At 38.5% G+C, this 18,330-nt stretch overlaps 1 protein-coding gene across 2 annotated transcripts; it reads right to left on the bottom strand.

Annotated features, from left to right (window-relative positions):
* Positions 1–1,075: 1,075 nt before the first annotated feature.
* Positions 1,076–17,636, bottom strand: hid1b (HID1 domain containing b). 2 transcript variants are annotated; one of them, XM_062442448.1, is made up of 19 exons: positions 17,571–17,636; positions 15,091–15,240; positions 13,903–14,073; positions 11,021–11,143; positions 8,366–8,472; positions 7,038–7,154; positions 6,600–6,831; positions 6,454–6,510; positions 6,044–6,184; positions 5,711–5,801; positions 5,364–5,515; positions 4,644–4,722; positions 4,378–4,542; positions 4,062–4,289; positions 2,877–3,046; positions 2,727–2,786; positions 2,548–2,639; positions 1,344–1,502; positions 1,076–1,187 (listed from the first exon to the last, which is right to left on the bottom strand). In XM_062442448.1, the coding sequence occupies exons 1-19, from the start codon at positions 17,634–17,636 to the stop codon at positions 1,124–1,126; spliced, it is 2,424 nt and encodes an 807-aa protein (XP_062298432.1). In that variant the 3' UTR covers positions 1,076–1,123. The 2 variants fall into 2 exon arrangements, with proteins under 2 accessions (XP_062298432.1, XP_062298431.1); XM_062442447.1 differs by having other exon boundaries at positions 2,727–2,810; positions 2,898–3,046.
* Positions 17,637–18,330: the final 694 nt, after the last annotated feature.

Here is an 18,330-nt window from a genome sequence, read left to right as displayed (position 1 = left end):
TTAAATACCTACAGCACAGTAAAGGAAACAAGATTATTAGAGGGCTTGTTATGTTGTCTGTTGATGTATCACGCTCCACATTCCAGTTCAGTAGATCAGCCTAAACAAATAAGTTTGGTGTGAGAGAACTCGACCGGCCTGCAGAGTCTTGACTTCAACCCCATTAAACATCTTCAGAATGAACTGGAACACCGACTGTGAACCAGAAATTATGTAAACATCTCTCTTGTGACCAAACTACATTGGAAAGTCTTCCCAAAAGAGTGAAGGCTGTTTGGGGAGCAGATAAATGTCAATGGTTTATGTTCACATGTCAACATACTTTTAGCCATATAATGTATTTTTTGAAAATGCTTTAAGTGAAATAACGTCTCTGGCCTTAAACTGACAGAATAAATATCATTTTTACATGTTGAAGTAGTTTTCTTTCTGTTGTTTCAGCAACAAAATACATTTTCAGACAACTTTACAGTCAAAAAAGACAGAACAAGACATCCCAATCTCACTGAGGTTTCAATCCTTTATCAGACCATGCCGGGTTTTTTTTGCAGCTTTTAAATTGTAAAAAAGCTTCCTTACAAAATCACTATCTAAATCAGTCTTTGGTGCATGCTGACAGTTTGTGATTTCCAGTTCTTCATACAGTGTGTGGCAAAGCGTGTCAGATATAATATAATAATATATCACAATAATAATAACAACAGAAAGTACTGAGTGTGCTCTAAAACAAAAAGGGGAAAAACTTCCCTTTGTCACTTTAACCTCTAATTATATTTTTGGCAAGATAAATTAACAATCAGTAAATGTCACATTTGATGATTAAATCACATTTAATGACCATTTGGCATTTTATTCTACTGCATCCACTCATGATACAGGTTTCATATGATATGTCTTCACTAATTCATTGACATATCTTCCCTTTTTTTTGTATAAACCTGAAAGTTGGCAAAAAAAAAAGAAAAGAAGTACAGGACAGTCAATGCTTGTTTTCTCATCTTAACGAGGAGTGAGATCTTCCTCTGATTCTTCATCACGGTTCTGGTGTGAGGACGGCAAACCGGTGGATCTTGTTGTTGGTGAGCGCGTGAAGAGAGAACAAACATCTTCAACAACAGCTCCTCTAAATCCTCTGGATCTCAAAGAGCCTTATATCTGTGTCGTACCAGATTGGAGGATCCACGTTGCTGTGACAACAAGAGACAGAAAGGGGAAAAACAAGTAACTGTCAAAAGCTGTGACTCACCAGGCCAGTTCAGGGTTAGGGTTAGGGTCCGGCTTTGTTTTCTTTGTTATATCCAAAATAGAATAAACACTAAAACAAACAGGTTCAGTTTGCTCACCGTAAGTAGATGACTCCCCACATGTAGGTGCGGAACCACATGGCGGTGCCGGCGTTCGCTTGGTACTTCCTGATGAGGATGGGGTGAGGGACGGGCAGGAGGCCGACAAGCGTCCCGTGATGAAGGAATTTCAGGATTTCTGACTCGTCTGTCAAACCCCTGAGGAAGACAACGACACTGATCTCATCTGGATCAAAGGAGGACGCTGTTTCCATCTCTCTGTGGACACCTGGGCATTTCCAGGTGTGTCTGGGTACTTGTTTCTCTTAAGTGATAATTGATGCCATGTTGACTTATTTTATTTCAACAACTACAAAACATTCATTTTTCACTTCTATTATTTTTTTGCGTGTTGCCACTTCCCGATCAGATTTTGGAGGTATTTATATGCAGTCTATATTGGCCAGGATCATGCTAATATATTTAAGCGATGAGAGTATTAATTTTCCACTTTTCTTAATAATATTCATGTTAATGGTAGTTAATAACAAGCTCCTGTGCAAATATGTTCAAGTTTTTAAACCTGTTTTTACATTATTATCTTCATCAGGGTTCAAGACCTTCTTTTATACCCTGTTTTTATTTAGACATCACTTCTGAATATATATAAACTGATCATGTGTTTAGTTTTTTTAGTCTGCCCTATATATTTTGATTACTCAGCAGTAAGGAGATTTTTTACACTGAACTTACATCCTCTGTAAAATACTGAACTGAGCAACTGCAACTTAACTACAATTTCAAAAAATAAATTTAATTCAATAATTCAGAGGATGTGTCTCAATGACTGTGTGCAGCTGTTTTCTCCCCCCCCCCCCCCTTTTTTTTCAGGTCAAGTGATTTCCTGTCAGCTGCGGAGGTCAAGATGTCTTGCAAGGGGAATTCGTTAATTTTTCCAGAAGTTATTTTTAAATAATGTTAGCATGGACAGTAAAAGACACCATGGCAGAGCAAAGAATGTCACCATCACCCTTCTTGAAACTGATACTTGGGAAATACAGCAACACATATTTCAAAAAAAGTAATAGAAAATGATATCATATTTTCTTTCCGTCTTTCTTTCTTCTGTCGTCTTTTATCTTTTAGCACTCACAGTTTTAACACTTTTATTATAATTTACAAATGTATCGATTGCTTATATGTGCACTTTGTAAACAGTGTTTTTAAAAGTATATTTTATTATCATAAAAAGTTAATTTCTTACTTGTCGATGCAGATTTTCTCCACCTGGGGAACGAGCACTTGTAGCAGCCTCATGATGGTCTGAAGAGGAAGTTTTGACTTCCATGACAACACCTGAAAACACACAGCCAGCATGATGAGGAGGACACACCTGACAGAAACCACCAGAGAGGCAAAAAGCTAAAAAAAAAGACATCTCACCCAGTCTGTATTAGCTGTCCAGGGTGCTGATGATGAGACACTCGATAACCGGCTCCTTGTCTCCTCAGACTCTGCGTGGTCGACCTGATAACACAAAACAAAGCCTGGAGTCACTCTCACTGCAGAGAGAAAGATCTTAACCAGAAGAACATGATGTGAATACTCGTGTACCTGAAGGTCTCTCTCTGAGTTGGACTCGGTGTCGCTGGCTCCGGCTATAGCGCTGCTGTCAGCATTCGTCTGTGGAGAGTCTAAGTGTGGCACAGTGACCATGGTACCGTCCTGACTCACCTGGGACTTCTCTGTTATCTTATCAATTCCTGAAGGACACAACATGAGCTGTACTGGTTTGCTGGACAAAAGGAACAACTAGAAGAAGTTATTTTAAATATCAGAAGATAAAAAGAGTTAAAGAGAGAGAGGGGAAGTGATTTACTCTTTCACAAATGATGGCAGCTGTATAACACTGACTAAAAACTACATCAAAATATCTATGGACATGTTTCATGTTCAGTATGTTCACTACTACATTGTGTCTAACTCTTGCACCTATTTCTTGCTCCAAAGCTCAAACTGCAGTAGCATATTAAATGATTTATGTTTAATGTTTGGAACATCCCGAATGTACTGATTGAGATGAGGATTATGCTACATGTGGAGGTTTTGATCATTTTTTGACAAAATCATGAGTGGTCTTTTAAATTTAACATGATTGTTGTGAGTCAAAGTTGCCGTCCTTCATAAAGAAGTATAATACAAACATTTCACAACGACATGCAACAAAACAGACAAATCTCCCACTCGATTAAAGCTACTCTAATCAATATTTTTATATTAGCGATGGGTCAGATGGCTGACAATGTTAGCAGCTAGCTGGTGAACAGAGCAGAGCATTTAGAGAGTTAAAGGGAGAGTGAATATCGAACTTACAATGTCAGGTCACCAGACACACGACTCCATATGAATTATAATGTTGCTGCATGTCTGATGGGTGTGTAAGTAAATCACTGTTTGCTGTGGCAGATTTCATGTTTATGAGGTGATGCATATAAGTCTGTACTGTGTTTACAGCTTGTTGCACTGCCCCCAAGTGGCAGGTTTCAACAAAAAATGAGTTGGGTCTAACAAATCCTCATTAAGCTTCAAAGAGCTAGAAATATCCTCTCGTAGACAAACTATGTGCTTAAAACTTTTAAACCCACAGCAGATTAATGTTTATAATATTTATCAGTGGACTAATTCTTTAACTGACCAGATATTAATGTAATAAAAAGGTTTCTCAAATTCTTACACAATTATAATGAACATTTTTGGTGATTGGAGTAAACGTCATACCTGGTGTGGCCTCTAAGCTGGCTTTGAGCGTTCCAGGTTCAGCCGGTACAGCTGGTCTGGAGCCCTCCATGGTCTCTATCTCTGAAGAGTTGGTCCTAGAAATCCCCGGCTTCTCCTTCTTCTTCTTCTGCAGGAACCTCTGAATAGACACTGTGTCAGACGGCAGGTTGGCTAACTGGTGGAAAACGGTACGCTTACGGATGATGGAGTACACCAGGTTGCAGTTACCTGTGAGTGAGATTTTACAGTTGGTAGGGATCAACTTTATTTTAACTCTGTAGTGTTTTTATAACTGAGTTCACATCTGTGTTCTCACCATCAAACTGATACTGGATGATGTTGTTGAAGACCTCCAGCAGGAAGAAGACCAGGTGGTGGTTCTGGGGGGCGGAGAGGAGGAACCAGGGGGTGGAGAAGGCCTCCAGGAGGTGCAGCATCTTGCTGGCTGTCACCATGGACAGACTCTTCAGGTAAGGTGAAACTGTGGAGGGTGATGACGCAGAAAAAAGTCAAAACACAGACACAGATCAGCAGTTCTCCTGTTTAGCCACCAGGGAGCGACATTTCAGCTGTGATACTCACTGTTCACTATTATCGTTAGCAGGCAGTCAAAAAGAGGCTGGAGGCGCTGGTGTCCACTGGTGATGATTTTGTGGAAGATCTAAACATGAGGAAATAAAGAGAAGTATTTAAAGACAGATCTGTTGATGTGTATTCATTTACAGAATATCAGTAAATACAACAGAGAAAAATGTTGACCATAAAACAGTAGATTTTCACTCATATTTGTGAGGTGTGGTGAGATGATTAATGGGAGAGGAAAGAAGAAAAAACAAAGTTCTGATAAACAAATCTGTTTTCAGTGTTTTTACTTTTTGCTGAAATATTGGATCATTTGAACATTTATTGAAATGAAACCATTTGAGAGGTTTAGAGGGAAAAATCACTATTTGGTGGAGCTGTTAACAACTCATAGACATCTGAAATCTGAGCCCGACTACACACTGAACGATGTGTTGTATTTTAAAAGCTTGTTATATTTTATCCATTGTGTTAAATCTTCATATGAAAAGTAAATAAATCTGTCAAATAAATGTAGTGGAGTAGAAAGTACAATACTTCCCTCTGAAATGTAGTGGAGTGGAAATATAAAGTAACATCATATGGAAATACTCTAGTAAAGTACAAATACCTCAAAGTTGTACTTATCAGTACTTGAGTAAATGAACTCAATTACTTTTGACCACTGGGCAAAACACAAAGAGGGAGTTCCACACTACAAATCGAGAGCCAATATCTTACCACAATCAGCAGGTCAGCATGAGTTCCTGTGAAAACAGGGATGTCCATGGGGACACGGAGAGTGAATGGCTTGTTTAGACGGACACCGAAGTTCCTCTCTCCGCTCAGCAGCAGGAGGATGAACACGCCGATGTGCATGAGACCCACACGAGCTACAAATACACACACACACACACACACACACACACACACACACACACACACACACACACACACACACACACACACACACACACACACACACACACAAAAAGACAAATTATGATCCATGCAATTTAAACAAAAACTATATTACAATATATTTAATCTTCATTTAATCTCTACACAGTGTAGAGAGAATGACTCACACTGATCTGCTCTGGCGTTGTTCAGGTAGAAGAGGATTGGAACCAGCATGTCCAACACATCGCTGCTCTTCAGCACGAAAAACAGGAATTTCTAAAACACACACACATACATTTAAGACTTGTTACTACATTCTGGGACCACTCTCTGGCTCTAGTCTCTCAAAAAAAGACTTCACATTGGTCTCTGAGAAATTCTTGCTTCCCAATTCACATTAAAGAAATACTCACCACCTCTGATTAAACTACACCACTGTTTTTGTTTCTGTATTAGTCGATTACAAAAGTGACAATCTCGTAGCTTCAAAATGATTAAAATAAAGTCGAGATCCACACCTTGTTGAAGTCACAGAACTTCCAGAAGAGGATCAGCAGCTCCTGGTAGAAGTTGATCCTCTTGGTGGACTTGGGCAGGTAAGTCTGGACCAAAGGATTATTAAGCAGTCGAGCCAGACCTTTGAGGATGAAGCTCAAGTCCTGAAACACAGAAAACACACGTTACCCCTCTCTGCAGAGGCAGTTTTGGGCCTATTTATATATATATATTTAATGCTTAATAACTCCTCATGTTAACGTCACATAACTGTGGTTAATGGCTTAAACTGAATAAGACATAATAGCATGTCCCGAAAAACCTCCCCGAAATATGTTTAAACTTCTTAATCTTTGTTTGTCAGTTATTTACGTCATCTGGCCTGAACTTGAAAACTGTTTGGATTATTTAGTCAAGCTACTTCTTACAGTACCTCTTCTCTGTGTATCCTGGAGAGATAATTCACAAACAGGTTATCAGGTCCAGCTGGCTGAAAAAGACAAAAGATGATTTTAATTTCAGAACCTGTGTTTTTATTATAAAACAAAATCAATCGTTCATTAATTCCCCCTCTCTTACTTCCTGCTCCTCCACAGCTCCAGGAGACGTGGAGGTGTCCAGGGCCTGGAGGGCGACGCTGGCGGCCGTCTTAGTTTCATGCTCCAGGGTCACGACAAGGATCTGGACCGCCTGCTCCACCAGCTGCTCCCGGTAGTCGGAGAACATCAGGTGGTTGTACGGGAAGCCGTAGCCGACCGGGTCGTAGGCGCACACCACGTTGAGCAGGGAGGTAAACAGAGGAAGGGCATGTCTGGGGGGAAGCAGTGAAAGACAGGTGGAGGTCAGACAGCGCTGTATATCTGCTGTATATCTGGTCACGCATGGTGAGCTGTCAGAGCTTTCCATGTAAGCAGGAGGCCACAGTGAAGGGTTCTTCAAAGGAATCTTTATGTTCCTCTGTGGGGTGAAAGTTAATGCACAGCAGACAGTGATGCACGTGTGTGTGTTGTGTGTTACCTGTTTTCTGTGGAGCAGAAGAAGCCGACCCAGGGATTGAGGGTTCTACTTTCAGACGAAGGAGGAAGATACATGGCTTCAGAGAAACAGGTGAGCAGCAACTTCAGCAGCTCTGTCCTGAAAAGTAAAACAAACACACAAGATTAAATAAAACATTACAGGTTCACATCTCCATCAAGGTGGAGGGGTTTGTTTTATTACATTTGTTAAGGTATCTTTTGTTGTCTCCAGTAAGAGAAAGTTGTCTTAGATTAAAGAAAAAGCTGCATCATAGAAGGAAAGACAACAATAAATCTTTATCACAGTAAATCAAGCATACACATTCCTCTAAATGTGTTCTTTAAATGTTTCGACATGTAAGGTGCATGGCCTTGCTCCTTCTGGCAGGAGGACTGCCAATGGAAACTAGCCTTTTGGCTACAATTGGGTGCATTTACTTAAATAAATACTTACATAAATATATAAATGTTCATCAATGTACACTGTCCCTCTTGAACAAATAAAGATGAACTAAACTAAATGTTTTAGAAATGTTGAATCTACAGCTGGAACTGGGCCTACAATAATACACTGTGACAGGCAATCGTTCTGTAGGGTAATCCTGTATGAAAGTATGAGGATGAATTAAATCAGCTACACCCATTGTTGCCATAGTCCCTATGAGTCACCCAAGAGTCAACATACATGTTAATTTGGATATGTAAAAAAAATGTTGGAGCAGGAAATTAAAGTGAGGAAGAAGTTATGAGAATAACATTTTTCATGCTCCATGTGTGTTTTGTACCAAATTAGGTGGAATAATATTGGCAAAATACAAAATAAATTCAAAACTTCAAATTGTTTCAAATGAGCCAAAACATAAAATAACCACAAGATGGCGATATTTAGATCTGACCTCCAATTTAGAGCTACAATGATTAGCCCATTGATCCATAACTTGCTAGAAAATTAATCTAAAACAATTTTGATAATTGAAAAATAGTATTAGTGATATTTTTTAAAGCAAAAACACAACATTTTACTGTTTTTAACTTTTAAAATGTAATGATTTAATGATTTTCTTTGTCATATATGAGACAAAGAACATCTGAATATTTTTGGGTTTGAGATGTGAGTAAGACAAAACAAGACGTGTTTCACTATTCACATTTAATACACCAATCATTAAGCAGCTGATTAATTGCTAACAACAATAATAACTACTGGTAGATGCAGCTCTGCGCCAATTTAGACTAAAATTACATTTCTAAGATACCAGCTAACACAAAAGGAGCTGAAAACATCCCATTGTTGGTGATGGTAACTAAGAAAAGCAGAGTCAGCCTCACCTGATGATGTCATGGTGGTAGTTCAGAGGAGGAGACTGAGCGAAGCCCACTCCGGCCTCCCAGATGTACTCACAGCTGTCTATGACCTGCATGTCTTCTGCTGAATCCTGCAGCAGAAAACAGACTTAAGCATAAAAACATCCTCATGTCCTGCACACAGGGGCGCTCGATGGTGACGTAATGCATCAGAATAAATCAGATGTGCATTATGGTGCTGCTGTCATTTGTGTAAATAAAAGAAAAGGTGAGAATTTTCTACCTTCAGAGTGTAAAGCATCAATAATCCTTACAGTTACAGTATTAAAAACACTTACAAATGGTGTTAAATGGACTTCAATGGCTGACTTCCTTTATAAACTCTGATATTTAATAGTCTAAGGAAGTAAATTAACTTTCCACATACATAATAACTGGAGATATATTTATTTATTCTTTAAAGCATGACCAGCATTCAAAAACATGAATATTTTTCCACTGCTTTGTTTCACTAATGTCTAAAGAGAACAGCAGGACTGTGTTAACACCTACTTCCACCATGTGATTCAACAAGTGGACTAAGTCGAGTACTCGGCTGACAAAATCCATGTGTGACACCTCCGCACTGATAACTACAGCTTCATGAATATATCTGACAAGGTGCTGCCATTGTTTTTCAAGAGTAAACTGACAGCAAAGGGCACAACGCCACACACACAGACATCCACTGATGTCCAACTACTCCCAGCGAGCTCTGATGTGGTGTTTAAGCAGCTTCCACAGATATACAGAGAGGAGCGTTTCAGCATGTTTTTCATTTTTTATCCCTCTGATTATGTCGTGGCCCATCAGTTTTATCTTGGGATCCCATTTAAAGTCCAGATCCTCAGGTTAGGAACCACTGGACTAGGTTCAAATGAGGGCTAAATTTAACATCTGGGTTACATATAACTGCTCTATCAACAGCATCAAAATGAGCTGTGTTTCAATATGAAGCAGGTCATAATCACATGTTGAATAATGTAGACATAAACATTCACTTTATAATCAAATGTAGCCTTTTTAAAGGGTTGTTTCACCCACATTACTAACAAGTCTAAGAGTTTACAGCCATGCTAACAGCTCTGAGAGGCTGAATTTAGACATAACTTGATTGGTATTGTGCAGTTGTGGGTTGCAGAAGCAGTTACAATGCTAGTTTCACAGTGACATTGTGCAGCAGTGTTTTGGACAGATGACCAAAGATTTCACCATGTTACAGCTCAGAATCACGCAGTGTAGATGTTGTTTATCCTCCAAATTAACAATCACCGTTTACTGTAAAGAGAAAATCTTAAATTCAAGTCCTTCATGACACCCACATTACCCCCCTGCTTCCTTCCTGTAACATGTTTTTGTGTGTTCAAGCTTCACTCACTGGTCATTTCACACCTTCTGCCTCACAGTTTTATCCGTGCTCTGCTAACTGTGATAACTGTGATGTCCTCCGGATGGCTGTGAACTGTGATAAGTGGTCCAATCATGGAAAAAGGGGTGAAAAAAGTCATTTTCTCTCCCCTCTCTTGCTCCTCAGCACCACTAGTGTTTACTCAGTGCCTAAAAGTATTGTCCACCCTGTTTTTTTTCTCAGCCCAGTTAACAAACAGAGCCACTCCTCCCTCCCTCTGTCTCACGGAGAGTAACTCATTAACTCAAGCTACTGCCTGAGAAGGTTGTGTGAAGGAGATAACAGCACGAAGCAGGCACCGCCACGGGGCTCAAACAGCAGGGACCGGCCTCTTTAATATGAGCACGAGTGTATTAACACTGTTGTAGCTTCAGGGCAAAAACAAAGTAAACAGAAAAGTCGATGCAAGCTTTGTTTCCTTCTTACGTGGAGAGAAACATGGAGGGAAAAACTGAGAGAGTGAGAGATGAGAAGATCGATCTCATGCTGTGTCACCAGATGGGACTCACAAAATGTTTAATCAGTATAATTAGGCAAACTAGAAACCTGCAGGTGCAATAATGGAAAATGTATAACAGAAACAGGCTGAAACTATTGTAATGAACTGAAATGACATTTAGTTTTAATGGTCAGTAATAGTGTGTTGAGCTGAACTGGCTGCACTCAGTCATTGTCAGTCTTAATCTATGAAAGTACATATGGGCTAAATGAGTGTTGTACAAAGACTAGGAACAATCTGAACTTTTCCTTTAGTTTCTAGTCCTTGAGAGCCTGATTTATTAGTATATAACTGAACATTTCTTGATGAAATTGATGGAAAAACACCCAAATGGTACAAGACGTAGCCTAAATTATATCTTATCTCAACATTCCCCAAAACATTAGCATAGAGATTAGAGGAAAGGAGAAACGATTATCTGGCGATCTCTATATCAAATTTAAATATATACTTCAAGCACCTCCAATTTGTATTATTAAAACTGTATTTTTTTTTTTTTTTTATCTGTAAATGAAATATAAGTATAAGATGCAGAAATATTGTCTCTCGCTAGTAGCTAGTTAATGAAGAAGCCCAGAGTGATGTTTAGGAAAGTCTTAGAGACTAAATATTGGCAGGTGTTTGGCTCCAGCTGCACTGCGGGGGTAATGAGGCGGGGGCAGCAGACCAGACTTGAACGCCTGCCACATATGAATCACAGTGTAATGAAATGTAGGAGTAGAGGAGGACTCACCGGGCCGCTCTTCTTGTGGCTCTCAACGGTGAAATCTGGACAGAAGAGCAGATCAGCGATGGCCAGCAGCAGAGATTCAGCCAGAGGACGCGCCTCTTCGTCATCGCCATCTTCATCCAAACGCTGGAGGATGAAACGGAGAAGTTAGGAGATGTAACATTTGTGGGTTTAACATTACAGAAGTGACTGATATGAATTAAACATGTGGGGACTGTGAGATGTGTGGATCATCATATGGATACAGAAAAGTGTATTTATTAAATAGCCTGAATTATACTTAAGATTTGTGGCTGATGATGATGAGACCGGAAAAAAAAAAAATATATCAGCCAACTTTAAAACATTTTTTTCAGTAATGAAATGAATTAATCTCAAATATCAAACACTTGATAACACAAACAGAAAGATATGTAATGTAATGTTACATTTTACAGTTTAACATTAAACTTTAGTGTCTGAAATGACATCAGTCTGTGAAACAGTAAACTTCACTGGGAATAAAATCATAATAAATAACTATAAATTAAAAACATGTACTTTACATTAAACAAGTAAAACAATGAAACAAACAAAATATATATTCAATATATCATCAGTATATTATTATATCAGCATATTTAGACATTTTAAAGCTGCAATGACCAGTTGATCAACAAAAAAAATTGCAACTATTTCAATAATCGATTAATCGCTTTGAGTCATTTTTAAAAGGAAAATGTCACGTGATCAACTTTCTATTGACTAATCAATTAATCATTGCAGCTTTACCTTGTTTCACCATTTTATGACATTTTATAGACCAAACGACTAATTGGTTAATGGAAAAAAGATAAAATAAATCCACATATTGATAGGTAACGAAAATAATTGTTAGTTGCAGGTGTAGTTTTTGTTATTGTCTCCACTGTCAGTCAATAGTAGTTCAGTTTTCACTGTGTATATGTGTATATATATATATAAATGTCATAAATGATTCACAACTGAGTCAATAATTTGTTTCCCAGAAGAATTCCTACGACTTCCAACAACCCATCAGCCTGCTACATTTTACCTCAGTCCCACACTTTAATTAAGGGACATTCAATCCCTCCTTAATTCAACCACTGGCCAGGAGGAAGGTGGGGTGGGGGTGGGGGGGTGTACAATATGGGCAGTGTTTGGACCGTGGTCCCCTGCCGACCAGGTAACCAGAGAACCAGCAGCCTTCAGGAGGGAAGCGGGAGGATGGAGGAGGAGGAGGGGGAGGGGGAGGTTTGGCTTTGGACAATGACCTCGACAGCAGCAGCAGTCTCATCTTACGCTCTTCCAGACTCTGCTCTGAACATCAGACAGCACCATCAGTCCTAACCGATGTAGATTATTAGAGCTGAGAGCATAAAAGAGCCTCAGATCCTCAGATGTGTGCAGAGCTGAAAGGCTGCTGACAGATTAAACTCTACAAACTGTCTCCTCTGTCTACTGTTTCCAACACCTGACAGCACAGATTTTATACAAACTGGAGCTGAGATTGAGCTCACGGAACAATTTTAGGATTTATTTCTTTTTTATCTCTACTAGTTACGTGCTGAAAATTAAGCTTTTATTCCAGGTGGCAGGTGAATTCATGGGACTATTTTATTCTTTCTTATCTGATATTTGTGGCTGATTGCTGGTCGGTTGCAGCTGGCTAACATTTTTTCGGGAATCCTTCGGGAATCCCGTGATACACAGGATTCCCGATAAAATGTCAGCCAGCGAGATGGGACTGAAGTCACTTTTCCTGGATTGGGATGGGACAGGAATATTTTAGTGGGAGTGGGATGGGAAAGGAGAGAAAATCCACCCCTGTGTTACCCTCTAATCTGTGCTTACTACTACTTACCAAAAATCTCCCACTGATTATTCATGACTCATTCAATCCGTCATCTATTACTGAGCCGACAACATCTGGACGTTTCACTCACATTTCCTCACAAACAGGGTTTCTCTTGAGAGATGACGACACGCTTGCAGATCAAAGCGTCTTCTCGTCAACTGAGTATTCGAACTCCAACAGCGGAAAAAACACTTTTGTTTGCGCTTCATTTTCTTCTCATTTCTTCATCAGGACTGACTTGGCAGCACAAATCAGATCAGAGACTCTAACCATGCTCTACTTAATATCACAATCACTAAAGATAATATAGCCTTCCTGTTCCTGTCTGTCAAAACTGACCAGGTCTGGTTTGACTGTTTATAAAGCATAAAGTATAAATTAAACCTTTTTAGCCAACTTCATTCCAACCTATTACAACAGGTTGTATACATATTTATTTTTGGAAATTATGATCAATAGGCCTCATTTTAATGGAATTATACCTTATTTTTGAGTTTTTTGTAATTATTAAGGATACATCATTATGATAACAGCTGCTGTTTTCACATCTAACAGAAACTATCTCTGTATAAATGGGCTGTCACTGTTTCCTCAAAGCGTTCCTTTCCTCTTACAGTCCTCCACTAGTAGATAACATCATACTAGATACTCTCTCAACAGCTTTGGTGTAAAATCAATAATAAACTACTGTGACCTCTCACGCAGTTCACACCCTGAAGACTTCACACTGCTCATGTTCTCTGAGCCAGAAGGAAGACGAAAATCATGAAGGCAGAGAAAGAGAGAGAGAGAGAGAGAGAGAGAGAGAGAGAGAGAGAGAGAGAGAGAGAGAGAGAGAGAGAGAGAGAGAGAGAGAGAGAGAGAGAGAGAGAGAGAGAGAGAGAGAGAGAGAGAGAGAGAGAGAGAGAGAGAGAGAGAGAGAGAGAGAGAGTGTGTCACACAGGAGATGACACCACAGAGAGCAGAGGGGGTTTCATATTGGACCTCCGTCAGTGTTTCTGTGAAGGGTTTAGTGTCAGAGTCGTACCCCAGATCTTCCGGCTCCGGGCACGGTGGACCAGAAGAAGCCTCTCCAGTCGGCGTCTTCAAAGATGTAGGGCAGGATGCGGGTGAGCAGCCGGATGCAGTTCAGGACAATCTGACGCTCTTTCTCTGAGGGGCAGCCGGAGTCCGCTCCCTGCACCAGCCTCTCTACCGCCTGGGATTTAAAAACAACAACAAGAACAACAACAGAAATGCTGTGAAAAGATTTCTTAGCTAAAATGTAAAGACCTCCTCTCTAGAAGGAGCATTATTAACATCACATGCACCTTAGATGCACTTACTGCAAAAAGAGTAACATTACACATCAAACCCCACATTTAACAACATTTGAACCCAGTTGGATCTTTGTCTTTGTTGTAGCTGTCTTGTGTAAAGCATGAAACGAAAGAAGAACAGCTTTGTTTTAAACTCAGAGACAAAACCTTTCTCAGGAGGTCCAGTGAGGTTTGAAAGAGTTTTATGAGCCAAAGAGGCAGCAACAGTTCTGAACCCATAAAGGAGCATAAACATTATCAAATTCAATCATTTTATCTATAAAATGTTTAAAATGTGAAAATGTACTGTTCCAATTTCCAGTATCCATGGTGACATATTCTGTTGTTTAGTCTAAAAATACAAAGAGTTTACCTGAATGTACTAAATCTTCAAATATTACATTTTGAAGTCTTTTAACACTGATAAAATAATAATACAGAAATATGTGCATACTGTATATACTGTATGCATTTTAATTATACATTGTGGTCCAAAAGTCTTTGACCACTTTCCCATTCACTTCAATTGGAAACATGCGGCGGGGATCATCTTTAATGAAAATGCTTTTAGTGCAATCATTAGTTTTCTTTAATTGTAACATTTATACGTATTAAATCATGTCTGAATGTGGAGCTCTTTAACATCTCTGTTATAAATCTGCTCCTAGTTGCAGGAAATGTCAGATTCAGTTTGTTTCTGTCTGTTAAACACTTTTGTTTCCAGCCAGGTCAACAAAAAACTTGTCTGTTTAATTCAAATGACCTTTAACCTTTACAGCCATCGATGTGTTTAACAGTGAGAGTGTGGGAACAACAAACGGCAGCATTCCTTTCACTCTCACTGTCTCCAGGATGGACACACACTCGACTCCTGACTGTCCTGCACAGTGAAAGTCGTCCTCATGAGTGCACGTCACCTTGTAGCAGAGCGTCGCCAGGTTGGACGGAGACTCCTCTCTGACGGCTCGGATCTCGGCCGCCGGCACCAGAGCGAAGACGTCCTGTACGGTGGTGGCGCTGTCGGCCCAGAACTGGTCCCAGAAGGCATCGTCTGTGGCTTCTACGGGCTGCGGGAGAGGACAAACATCACATATATCACTCTGTTTTTAACACAGAATCCCAAAGAAAAACAGAAATAAATGCAATCCACCGCAGCCAGAAGAGAACCGTTGTGATTCTGAGGCCGCTATTCAATAAGTTATTCATGACACAGCTGCTAAATATAGTTATATGAAAAACACGCAGTAAAATTAGTTTTTAGGTCATCATTTTGTGTTTAAATTTGATCTATTTTTACTGTTTTTTATGTCCTATTATGTTATTTTTGTTACTGGTTTTATTCCTGTGAAGCACACAACTTTGTACATTTACTCTTTATTTGACTATTTACATTCACTCAACAGCATTTAAAAGCAAAATATTACCATTACATTTATGTAACTTGCTATTTTTACTTTGTAAATTAAGATTCTACATAAAAAAAAAATGAAAACAGTGATGAACAACCATTTTTCAGTTTTGAACCCTCACATAAAACAACACCAGGGTCTAATTGTGGCAGCTTTTTGTTATGTTTTGTATAATAATGGAATTTCCCACTAAAGGAAGGGTTGGTGGTTTGAGACACTGAACCTCAAAATTGCTCCCAGTGCTGAGGAGGTTAAATTGTGAGACTCTTTGAATTAACTTGTCACATAAATGCAGCAAATGAACCTTCTAAAATGACTTTTAAAATGATTGTTCAGGCCCAAAGAGGTAAAAGTGTCAAAGAATTCACAAAAAAAGCAAATATCAGAAGAAAATCCAATGTTAATTTTCTTCTTCTCCATCATCTCATGACCCCTCAGATTGAGGCTAAACTACCAACTAGCATGTAAAGTTGTTCAAAGCTACAGCAGTAAAATGCTGTTTACACAACGATAGTCATATTTAACCAGAAATCAGTCACATGGACCATTCCTGCTGAACGAGCACTTCTACTTCTGATACTTAAACTAAATTTAGCTGATAATACTTCTGAAGTGAAGGATCTTGTATGCAGGACTTTAACTTGTATTGGAGTATATTCACATTGATGCATTGGTACTTTTACTGATGTATCTGAGTGTAGTATTATTAATATGGTTTAATATTATGCAACAATTAACTTTGATCAGTCAATTAATCCATAGACACATAATTAATTGACTATTTTGTTAATGGAATAATTGTTTCAGTCATATTTAAAGTGCTAGTTGCAGCTTCTCGAATGTGAGGATTTGAAGGTTTTCTGCATTATACATGATGGTAAACTGTATATCTTTAAAATCACATTTGAAGATGTTAGTATGAGCTGTAAGAAATTATATCTGACTGTTTTCAATGTTGACATTTTACAGGCAAAATGATTAACCAGATTAATCAATAATTACAATAGGCAGCCATACTTTGTTGTTATTATCTCCACATGAGGTTGGGCACTTCCTGAAGGCTGCTCCAGTACATTTTATTTGAATAATATAACTATAAGGCTGCAATTATAAACATTATATTTAATACTGATTAAACTTCTGATTCTTTAATTGTTATTTTTCATCCATAAAACTTCCAAAAAAACGTAAAAATGCCTGTAATTATATGCTTGAACCAAATTCAAATTTCATGTTGAGTATGACCAACAGTCTAAAACCTCAAAATATTCAGTTTGCCATAATGTGAGACAACAGAAGCAGCAAATACTCTATAAAATCTTGAAAATCTGCAACCATCAAGTGACCATTTTCAGAGTAGCTGCTCATTAATTTTCTGTCAATGTATCCATTAATCCTTTCAGCTCGAGCTAAACAGTAGAAATCTAATACCTACTAGTAACATATGAAGATCTGCAGGTAATGTTTCTGACATGGAGGCAGGATACAAAACAAATACTTGCATACTGAAACAGGCTTAAAAACGCGATAACAGCACCTGCAGATTCATATCTATTACTTCTAGTTAGTTCGACCTTAAATGCACCTGCCAGGAAAACACGACTCTGACGTTAAATGAAACAGTTTGCACGTTTTTTGGTTCATTTCACAGATTAAAATGAGGAGTGGTAAAGGCTCAGAGGACAACATGAATGTGTTTAGCATCTTTAACAGCAAAAATATTTAAAATAATATGATTATTTTACAAGATAAATTAATATAATGGCTGTAAAACCTCGATTTAAAAGGGATTGCTGTGTTTTTGTTGCTTTACTCTCCACTCTGTGTCATCTAGGCTGCAGTTCAGGCTACCATCTGGCACTGCAACTTTATCTCCACAGCCTGTATTTAAAAACCACAAGCGCACAGCCGACGCGCTCCCGGTGCGTTTTTTTTTTTTTTTTTTAAATGTTATTCTCTCTAAACTGTATTTAATCTATTTCTCTAACCTGTGTTTTGGTTGTGAGCTGGATCACCGCTTTCCTGAAGTGAAGTTTGGTGTCTGCGTTTCCCATGTCGTGTCACAAACCGCCTCCTATGTGTGTGTGTGTGTGTGTGTGTGTGTGTATGTGTGGATCCGTGTTAACAGTGAGTGGAGTAAAGGAGGATAATCTCCCTCATCCACCACTGACAGCTCTGCGCTCCTGCTGCCTTCACAGGCTGCTCGTAAACTGCAGCACCAGCAGCTTTAAGTCAAATAATAGACAATGTTTTAGTTTTTATAAAGCCTGTAGTTTCACAAATACATACTTACATGTGATTGTGTTTAATTATAAAGAAGAAGCAACTATGTGATATTTGAGGCTTTTAAAAATATATTTAATTATAGTTTAAGAGTGAAACAGAGCCCCAAAGAAATACTACAGTTTAACACAGAATTATATGCATCAATATTATTAATAATAATGATAATGATAATAGATGTACTCTTATAACATCTCTCGAAACAGTTAGTTTAGGGTTTTACAATAACAACAACAACAACAACAACAACACATTATGAAAATGACAGATATTAGTATTATAAGTACAGATATTAATACAGAATTAAATATGCAACAATTAAATAAAAAATATAAACACTAAAATAAACAAATAAAACACATGGGCCTCATATAATTAGTAAAGAACATTTTGCAATGTAATAAAAAGTGCATACAATTAAATAGACTAAAATACTCAACAATAGAACACATCAGTAAATAAAAC

Source organism: Scomber scombrus, chromosome 21 (genome assembly GCF_963691925.1).
Source record: "Scomber scombrus chromosome 21, fScoSco1.1, whole genome shotgun sequence".
Lineage (NCBI taxonomy): Eukaryota > Metazoa > Chordata > Actinopteri > Scombriformes > Scombridae > Scomber > Scomber scombrus.
Note: the sequence above shows the minus strand (reverse complement) of the source record. Positions and strands in the feature narration are given on the sequence as shown.

What these genes read in the sequence shown, in the direction of transcription:
- hid1b (XM_062442447.1), bottom strand. Translation starts at nt 17,636, where the DNA reads ATGGGAAACGCAGACACCAAACTTCACTTCAGGAAAGCGGTGATCCAG. An exon ending in ATGCTGACCTGCTGATTGTG is followed by an intron (nt 4,723 to 5,363) that starts GTAAGATATTGG and finishes CCTCATGTTTAG; the next exon opens with ATCTTCCACAAAATCATCAC. An exon ending in GCTAACGATAATAGTGAACA is followed by an intron (nt 4,543 to 4,643) that starts GTGAGTATCACA and finishes CACCCTCCACAG; the next exon opens with TTTCACCTTACCTGAAGAGT.